At 36.0% G+C, this 9,936-nt stretch overlaps 1 protein-coding gene and 1 pseudogene across 2 annotated transcripts; one reads left to right on the forward strand and one right to left on the reverse strand.

Annotated features, from left to right (window-relative positions):
* Positions 1 to 404: 404 nt before the first annotated feature.
* Positions 405 to 1,855, forward strand: LOC106662387 (annotated as a pseudogene).
* Positions 1,856 to 4,139: 2,284 nt separating this feature from the next.
* LOC106662211 (elongator complex protein 5) lies at positions 4,140 to 9,915 on the reverse strand. Of its 2 annotated transcripts, XM_024227548.1 has the most exons (7): positions 9,730 to 9,854; positions 9,559 to 9,646; positions 5,763 to 5,951; positions 5,544 to 5,702; positions 4,603 to 4,778; positions 4,369 to 4,535; positions 4,140 to 4,306 (listed from the first exon to the last, which is right to left on the reverse strand). In XM_024227548.1, the coding sequence occupies exons 2-7, from the start codon at positions 9,572 to 9,574 to the stop codon at positions 4,213 to 4,215; spliced, it is 801 nt and encodes a 266-aa protein (XP_024083316.1). In that variant the 5' UTR covers positions 9,575 to 9,646; positions 9,730 to 9,854; the 3' UTR covers positions 4,140 to 4,212. The 2 variants fall into 2 exon arrangements, with proteins under 2 accessions (XP_024083316.1, XP_014241582.1); XM_014386096.2 differs by lacking the exon at positions 9,559 to 9,646 and having other exon boundaries at positions 9,730 to 9,915.
* Positions 9,916 to 9,936: the final 21 nt, after the last annotated feature.

Below are 9,936 nucleotides of genomic sequence, written 5' to 3' on the forward strand. Positions count from 1 at the left end.
AACTTTTTTGACTGACAACAAGCACAGATGTCATAGTTAATAGGTCATACCTGTTGTAGCCATTAACACCCCTTTTTGCTTAATTATATTATGAAAATTTAATTATCAATTTCAAAAATTATTGTTTAAAAAAATCAATTTAGGGACCTTTATGTTTTTTAATAATTATTCTGGAAGCAGCCACAACGGTTTACACATTGATACAGCGCTCATCAAGGTAGGTCCCTGGTTCAAATCCAGAAGCCTTGCAAATGAACCCAAAATACTTTCAATTTTTTTCTCCCCCCCCCCAAAAAAAAACACCAATCCCCCGAGGGTTGATATAATCTCTGTCATTGCAAACCTGATTTTTAAAAAATTAGAATATGACTATGTATTTAATCAAATTTAAAAAATCAGCTGAACTCCTTTTCAAGAATTTGTTCAGTTTTAAAGTTTTAAATACTCGAACTGCAAAATGAATGCTGTTCATAATGATTTTGAATCATTTCTGTCAAGAAAAAGGAAATTAAACACTTCCTCCCGTGTTCTTAATGACAACAAGGTTACAACCAAAACCGTGGAGTCAAAACTCTCAGAAAAAGAGAGTCTAAATCTTGAGAATAAAGAAAAATGTTGTTACGTAGGCTTTGCTGATCTGCCGAATCAGATTTACCGAAAAGCAATAAAAAAAGGATTTGATTTCACACTGATGGTCGTCGGAGAATCAGGACTCGGTAAATCGACACTAATCAATTCTTTGTTCTTAAGTGACATTTATAACGATGAGTATCCAGGCCCTTCCCTGAGATTTAAGAAAACTCTTACGGTCGAAACAACAAGGGTGTTATTGAAAGAAAATTCAGTTAAACTCTTATTGACTCTTGTCGATACTCCAGGTTTTGGTGACACTATCGACAGCCGTAAATTTTGGCAGCCGATTGTTGACTACGTAGAAACCAAATTTGACAAAGTTTTGAAGAGAGAACTCCAAGTCAGCAAGAAAAAAGACACTGTGGATCCTAGAGTTCACTGTTGCTTGTACTTCATCTCGCCAACTGGCCACCATCTAAAAGAGTTGGATATCGAGTTCATGAAAAGAATCCATGATAAAGTTAACATTATCCCACTAATAGCAAAAGCAGACACCCTGACAACTGAGGAATGCGTTCAATTTAAGAAAACCATTTTACAAGACATCCAGCAAAACAATATAACAATCTATGATTTTCCTGAAGCCGAAGATCCTGAGAGTATGCAACTGAAGGAAAAAATTCCCTTTGCGGTTGTTGGAAGTAATTACGTTACAGAGATAAACGGTAAGTTGAAAATGTGCAGAAAATACCCATGGGGTATTGTCGATGTTGAAAACCCAGAACACTCAGATTTTACGTGTTTGAGGAAATTGCTCATCAGATCACACCTTCAGAGTCTTAAAGATCAGACGAACAACGTTTTTTATGAGAATTACAGGCGAAAAGTCCTATCGAGTATGGCGAAAAATTTAAAGCACCCAAACGTACACCCATTCTTACAGCTGTTCGTTGAAAAAAAGGAGCATGAGTTAAGGCTTAAGAAAACAGAGGAAGAGATGGAACAAGCCATGGTGGAAAAAGTCAATGAAAAGCAACAATCTCTTCTCGATTTGGCCTACGAGTTCCAGAAAAAGCGAGAACACATGAGAAAAAACTTAGACAACCAGTTCAAAGCATTGGAAGAGAAAAAGCAAGCGTTGGAAGCGGAATGGATCAAATTGGAAAAGCGAACAATTGTCGTAGAAGATGAATTTTGTCATGAAAAAGGAGGAAAACGAGAAAAGAATAGGTGTAATTGAAGTTTATTCTTAAGTTTTAAACTTAGTAATTAAAGATTTGTAAAAAAAAAAACTGTAAAAATTAACATTATTTAAATTTGTGTATTTATATCGCACCCCAATTCTTCCAAAGAATAGTAAGCGATATTAATCCATATACTGGGGGACCGCAGTAGCCGAGTGGTTAGCATGAGAGACTCTCACGCCGCGGTCGTGGGTTCGATTCCCACCGTCGCCTCTGGCCCTTTTTTCACAATAACCCCCCCCCACCAAATTTGAACACACATATATGAATTGTCACATGGCTAATATGCATAGTTCATAACGCAAAAAAAAAAAAAAAATTCCATATACGCTTAGCGGTCATAATTGACCATACTAATTATTTCAATTGTTCATTTTATCTAAGGTCTTGATTGAGATGAAAAAGTTAATGTCCCAAGCAGGATTCAAACCCATGACCTGCTGCTCTAACCACTTGAGCCATCATGACTTCGATCCATTCGGACACCAACTCCTCATCCTAACCTGCAACCTTTCGGATTTTTCCTCTTCTTGCCATTTTTCATTTTCACTCGTGACACTAACTTTTTCATTCACCCAAGACCTTAGATAAAAAGAATAATTAATTGAAATAATTAGTACGGCCAGTTTTGACCGCTAAACATATATGAATTATTATGTTAAAGAAGTTAATATTAAAAAAGTAATCACTTCGCTAACAGCTCCTCATGGCGACTTTATAAATCACTGAGAATTGAATGCTGATTACCCAACATTTAAAAAATGGCATAAAAAGGAAAATTCAAAAGGTTGTAGGTTAGGATGAGGAGTGGATGTTCAAGTGGATCAAAGTGGTTAGAGCAGGGGTTCGAATCCCGTTCATGACACTATTAATGGTAATGAGGATACTAGGATGTGGGGTTTGTCCCAGGCACCTGCAGCTTCTGGCTTGTACCTTCCTAGTTCCCTAGTTAAGTGCAATAGGCTCAACCCTTCTTCTTAGAAGCAGCAGGTCAATGACAATTTTATTCCCTTGATTTTTTTTGTGTGTTAGGTTAAATCTCCATTGAACCGTTGCTTCGCATTCGAAGATGATATGAGTAGTTGTTTTCTCCTCTTCATTAGATAATCTGCAGATAGGATCATCATTGTATATGCCCATGTTGTGTAGATTTTTCCCAGATGCGGGTGACCAGTTAGTAGTCCTACCACTCCCCTGAGATTAGCCCTCTCCAATTGCAGCAGTGATTTTGCCAGTCATCAAAAGTTTACTATGTCTAGCGCCGCTAATCCACTTCTTTTATTTTGTTTGGATCCATTCTGGGATGAAGGATTCTATTTTTTTTTTTTTTTTTTTTTTGGTATCCCAAGTGTAGGTTCGGGTCCTATGTATGGTCTCCTCTGGCCAGTGTGTCTGCTTTTTCATTACCCAAAATTGCTCTGTACCCTGGCACCCAGATATCATCAGGAGATTTTGGATGCATTCACTGACTAATTTTGATGTAATTTTTTTACATGCTAATGCTTTAATAGCTGCTCGGCTATTAGATCTTATGACGATTGTTTTGTCAGTGTAACTCTTTTGAGATTTTCAAGAGGACAAGCATTAATGGCATGTATTTCTGCTTGAAGGACCAAAGTGAATTTCCCCAATAAGTTTGACTGCTCATATCTTGAGCTTGCACAAAAAATACCCGATCTGGTTCCTTCAATTGTTTTGGAGCCATCTGTATACTGGTCATTGTATCTGATCCTTTCCTGAATTTTCCTCTCCTTTGTAGTCTGTTGAGACTTTATAGAATGTTGTAAAAAATGTTTCCAGAATCGGGATGCCCCAATTTTGACCTATTTTTATGAACAATCCGGGACAGCCAAGCATTCTAATTTTAACAAAACTAGTCAGACTTCATTTCCCCATCATTTCTAGGACTGGGCATCTGATTTTATTAATTATGGTTTCGTGCCCAATTTGTTTAGTTCCTACCCAATTTTATTGTTTTTGGATTATAAATGAGCTTTTCCTAGTCTCTCCTTGTATAAATATTTCCAGTGTAGGTAGGATTAGAAGTTTCTAGTGCACTTGTGGGGTCATTCTTACAGTGCTTTGAATCACCTATAAAAGATAGTTAAAATAAAAGACATCATGTTAAAATTTTAAAGAAGGCATATAAAAAAAAATATAATATGTAATAAAATATCTTTTAAGAGGTCGAATCATCTGACAATTTGAGTCCTTTAACACCCAGCCTATGAATATTATACAAAAATAAAAAATAAAAAATCTATCAAATAAATTATTAATTTTGAATAAAATGATGTACATATAATGCACAAAACAATTATCCAGTATTCAATTAAAATGATTTAATTTATTTTTTATGTTACAAAAATCATTTATGTACAGAATCATCATTATATTAGATTTCCAGATCATCATCTGGATCTTCATCATCCCAATCATCATTGTTATCAGGCTCATAGAAAATTGCTCCTTTAGGAGCTTGTGTTGTTCTAAAATAATAAGATTTATGATTTAATATTAAATTAAGGATAATAACACGATCTTATCTTACTTCAAATAAGGAAGAACTACTTGGCTTCGCGTCTCTTTCTCATTGTCTTCGAGGGAGAGTTTGAACGTAGTCAGCTTTGTTGGGTCCAGCCCAGAGGATTCTTTTTCCTCTTGTTTCACCTTTGAATATTCCAGCGTACCATTGGATTTATAAGAACAACAATAGCTCTACAAAGAAATTTAAAAAAAAAAAAACTTGTATTTTATTTATGTGAAAATAATTATTTACTGTCACCTCGTATGAAATTTTCCCAGAATACTTTTTATGGGTGACATCGGCTCTTGTACCTTTTGGAGTGTGTTTTAATTTAATAATACTGCGAGCTAATGTCCTGAGCTGTTTAATTTCGCTACTTTCTTCGCTATAATGATCTTTGTGATAAGTGCTGATCACCTGAACCCTTCGATTTTCTAAAATTGATATTAAATTGTAATATTTCCTCATGGGTACAAGGTGATCAACTCATAGGTCGGTCATTTCCGATCATTTTGATCTGCTTATGACTGGTTTGGTCTGTCGTTTTTCAGCTGTTTGCCATCTTCAGTGTTTTGTCACACAGATCCAACACTAAAGATATTAAATTCACTAATTTCGTGGTCCGCTTGACCAATTAATATATTACAATTAATTAAGGTTTTTAGTTGAGATAAAAAAGTCAATGGCACGAGCGGGATTCAAACCCACAATCTTCGGCTTGATACGCCGCTGCTCTACCACTTGAGCTATCGTGACCTCGATCCACTCAGACACCAACTTCCCATCTCAACCGCACCTTTTTGAATTTTCCCTCCTTTTTGCCATTTTTCCACTAAAGCTCTCCGTTGCCATTTCATTTGTCATCGAGAATCCAACCCGATTACACGACATTTGAAAAATGGCAAAAAGGAGGGAAATTTCAAAAAGGTGCGGTTGAGATGGGAAGTTGGTGTCCGAGTGGATCGAGGTCACGATAGCTCAAGTGGTAGAGCAGCGGCGTATCAAGCCAAAGATCGTGGGTTCGAATCCCGCTCGTGCCATTGACTTTTTTATCTCAACTAAAAACCTTAATTAATTGTACTAAATACAAATCAAAGCCTGGCAGACCAAATCAGCAAAGATTTACTATGACAGGAAGGCCAAAATGATCAGATATAAATTAAGTTAATCGAGGACGAGTTTTCTTATTATTCACCAACCATTGTTCATGTCAATGATGCTCCTCAATTTCTTACATAAATCGCTAAAAGACCAATTCAACAAAGTATACAACAATGAATCAACGACAATCAGATTTGTGAACCCGTTCTCCAACTTGGATTCTAACATTTTGGGATCCAGTGTAATCCCATTGTCACCTGAAAAAATAAGTCGCGTGAGAAATCAAACTGCAACGGTTTGTAAAAATTTTGGAATACCTGATTTATTCAGCCAGTTCCACGGGTCTTGGAGACAATGATAAAATGAGAAAAGCTTACAGCCCTCCACATCTTTGAGGTAGGAATAATAACTATTTTCATATGCGAAAAAAAGCACCCTGTTTCTTCTGTTCACATTTTCATTTACGAACTGTTTTATAAATTCTTGTCCCTGTAGATCATAATTATCTGTAAAACATATTTTACATGTTTAACAATTTTCAGCAAATCAATAAACACAATAAAGAGCATAAATATGTATATAAATGTAAATATTCCTCAGACAGCCAAGGGCTGTGAGTTTGTCCATTGTAAATTATTTGCACCTATTCTGTAATTTATTTATTTATTTTATTTTTTGGTATTAATAAAGATGTCCTTGATTGCACCTGATGGGAATTCTCCTACCAGCCAGGACTATACTACTAGAAAGATTATCTCAATAATTTTTATGTATATTAAAAATTGCATAAATAAAATATTTAATTTCAGCGGTGATTACAAAAATGGAGCAAAGAGCCCACAAAAGTAATCTTTTCATATAGAAGGGCTTATCCAACAACCCATCAGGTGCCCCTGGTTGGGTCAAACGAGAATGTTTTTCAAACTATTCTCAATTCCCTCGGCTATGCTAAAGTTTTTTTTAACTTTAATTAACATATTCTAAAAATACTTTAAAAACAACAGTTCCAATTATATTTTCACAGACACATTTAAAAATTTTATTATCAAGTTATACACACTGGGATTCTTGAATAGAGCTCTATTTTCCGTAATTGGGTGTTCTACTTCTTTCTCCAGATTCTGATAGAATTTATTTCTGGCCGATGAATGTTGGCTACAGTGAAACATTAAGTGCGTTTCAGGTCCTCCTTTACTCCGCATGTGTTGCAATTAGGGTGTTGTTTTATGCCAATCTTGTGAAAATACGCAAGATGCCATGGTTTGTTCTTAACCAATGTATGGTGGTTATGTCTTTGTTTTGCCATGTCTAGTTTGTTAAATCACGGTTTTATTTTCACAAGTGGAAATAATGTTTTATAGGCCATTCCCTTATCTGAGGCCAATTCAATTTGCCATTCTATTTGAAATCTTGTTTCCAATATTTGAAAAAGGTCTGTATAAGAGATCTTTATGATTCTAGGGGTGGGTAATTGTGTGGCATTTTTTACAAGTTTGTCGGCTTTTTCGTTGCCGTATATGCCCAGCCCATATATCCTTTAATGCACATGAAAGAGACCCTTTTTTTTTAAAGTGGAAAAATTGTTAACAGTCTTTTTTAATATCAGCTACAATATAATTTTTGATGTTAGTAGATGTGTTTTGCAAGCACTGGACAGCATTGCTGTCTGTGCAAATTATAATGTGGTTCGTTGTAGGAAGGTTGAGTGTAAAGAAAGTTAGCGCTGCCTTAATTGCTAATAATTCCACTGAATAAATTGATATCTCTGCCGGCAGAGGAATTGATTCCATTTTATTGATACTAGGGCAGAACCAGGAGCATCCGACATTACCAGACACGAGGGATTCATCAGTGTAAATAGTTAAGTGGTCATTAGGGAAAAGTTCCTGAAGATCAGCATGCACTTGTGCTAACCGCTATGGGATTTTGTCCAGAGTAGTCTTTTAGTATACAGCAGTTAATGCTAAAATTTGAACCCAGGACTGTTAGCATGGTAAATACCCACTCAACCACGACAGTCTCCCAAAGAACATATATTTCTCTATTTCAATTCCTTTTCTATTTATCTCTAATAGAACATTATTCTACATAACCAAAGTTTGAATTTGATTATTAAAATGTGCCAATGTAGTGGCTTATCATTAGTTTGCTAGATTGTTTAATGATTATTCATTAAGCATGAATTTGAGGCACAAAACTATTAATAAATAAAATTAAAATAAATTAATAATTTAAAAAAATATGTTACATGTACAATATTATTATGTAGATATACAGTGTATGTATAAACTGCCCAAATATGAATAGGGATATTGCCAATTTTATAGTATTTATTTTCTGTAGCATTTTAAATTTATTTTTATAAATTGCATTACCATTTATTAAAAATTATTGTTTTTTACTTTAGAAAAAATTAAAGAATTTTAAAAATTAACAAAATAAAAGGTTTTAATTCCATAATTTTGTTTATTGGACACAATATCCTCTGCTGGCTAAAACATCTGTGCATCTGTCAGGCAAACTGTTGCTAATTTCATAAGGAATTCCACTCCTTAGATGTTGCAACACTGCACTCAGTTGTTGTAGGTCGAAAAACCTTTTCTGTACCGCATCCCACATGTGCTTGATAGGATAGAGGTCTGGAGACAATAGAGGAAGGGGCGGCAGATAAGAAATTCCCAGGTTTTCTAAACATTGATGAACAACTATGAGGTCTGGCATTGTCACCCAGAAACCGAAAATCCCTACCAATGAGTCCCAGCGTTTCTGTCTGTACAGTGGTAGCAGGCTCCGAAGAGACTACCGAGAACAATGCATGTTTGTGCTCCCTTCAGTGCAATTTGGAGGAGGTAGTGTATTGGCCTGGGCTGGGAATTACACTGGAGGATAAACAACTCAATATTGTTGAAGGCGACCTCATCGCAGTCCCTCTGTCCAAGAAATTATCGAGAATTACATCCCTTGAACCAGGGATCTCATAGAAATGGTGAATGATGGAGTGAGTGCAGTGTTCAATCCTTTTTTTTTTTTTTAAGATAGTTCCTACTCACAGTAAGTTGTTTTCCAATAGCTCATCATCAGGTTGAAGGATTTTCGTGCAGAAAAGTGCTTTTGCATAGTGCTACTTTTGCAATTCATGTCGAGAGACATGGTTGTAGAAATCCTTCAACCTGACGATGAGCTAAGGGCTCGAAATCCAGATCGTTGGAAAACAACTTACTGTGAGTAGGAACTATCTTTAAAAAAAAAAAGGATTGAACACCGCACTCACTCCATCATTCACCGTTTCTGAGATCCCTGGTTTGAGGGATGTAATCCTCGATAATTTCTTGGACGTAACGGACTGCGATGAGGACGCCTTCAACACTATTGAGTCCAGTTTATCCTCTAGTGTAATTCCCAGGCCAGGCCATTACACCGCCTCCTCCAAACATGCATTGTACGCATTCCCCGTTCTCGGTAGTCTCTTCGGAGCCTGCTACCACTGTACAGACATAAACGCAACTCATCAGTAAACATTAACCGCTATCCAATTGGTGTTTTTCTTCTAGGCGCTCGCTTCACAATATTCTCCTGAGTTACTAGTGGCAGGCTGTTGCTGCAGATCGTCTTAAAGGGGCATACGATGTGAGCCAACTTCCCACAAATGATTACAAATCATTTGGGTTGATAAAGGCCTTGCCAAAACACCTTGTACTTCATTTAGGATCTGGCGGGCACTATGGAAGGGTTCCATCTTGCAGCAATGACAATATTTCTGCCCTCGCTTAGTGTCTTAACGAGCTGAGTTCTACTACAGGCCTCCTATTGGCACTTCCAGTCTCTTGGAATCAGGCTAAAGCCCGGGAGACCACTCTTTAAGAAAAGTCAACTTTATCCACATGTCGGTGACCTCAATGACTCATTCTCACAACAATATCGCGAACTTCTGGTTCAAGATGATGTCTTTCCATGGTTAAAGATAATTCAACTGGATTAAAATGGAGAAAATACGAGTAAAATGAGGATTAACATTTGTTTATTTTTGGTTTGTATTTTCTACTTCGTTTTATCCAACTTACAAGAATACATCGGTTAATTTAATAAAAAAATAATAGTATAAGAATAAATTACAAATATCCCTATTCATTTTTGAGCAGTTTATGTTTGTTGTCAACTAGGACCGATGGTGAAGTATTGAGTGAACTGTGGGCTGATATCACTGTCATAAAAATAATAATAATAATTAAATTAATAATTTGACCGTCAGTCTATTCTGATATCTAGGATACACTTTATTTATACCTTCGATTAAAATAAAATCAGAATGTTGTCTTCCGTTGATGAGTTGTTGTAAAAGCATTTCGGTTATTCATTTGGAATTCACGTGCATTCAGCAAGTTATCAGCACATAACCTGAGAGACTGCTGTCAAAGCTCAAAGGATAACAGAACTCAGAAGGAGGTTTAACTTGCTGATTGTAACAAGAGTTGAGGTTGAAGTTATTGTTCA

Source organism: Cimex lectularius, unplaced genomic scaffold, assembly GCF_000648675.2.
Source record: "Cimex lectularius strain Harlan isolate CLEC.00 unplaced genomic scaffold, Clec_2.1 scaffold106, whole genome shotgun sequence".
NCBI classification, from domain to species: domain Eukaryota; kingdom Metazoa; phylum Arthropoda; class Insecta; order Hemiptera; family Cimicidae; genus Cimex; species Cimex lectularius.

Excerpts from the sequence above, each read along its gene's own strand:
- LOC106662211 (XM_014386096.2), bottom strand. The coding sequence starts at position 9,787 with ATGCTTTTACAACAACTCATCAACGGAAGACAACATTCTGATTTTATT. Across the intron at positions 5,703-5,762 it reads GAACTGGCTGAATAAATCAG|GTGACAATGGGATTACACTG; the intron begins GTATTCCAAAAT and ends TTATTTTTTCAG. Across the intron at positions 4,779-5,543 it reads CATCATTGACATGAACAATG|AAAATCGAAGGGTTCAGGTG; the intron begins GTTGGTGAATAA and ends TATCAATTTTAG.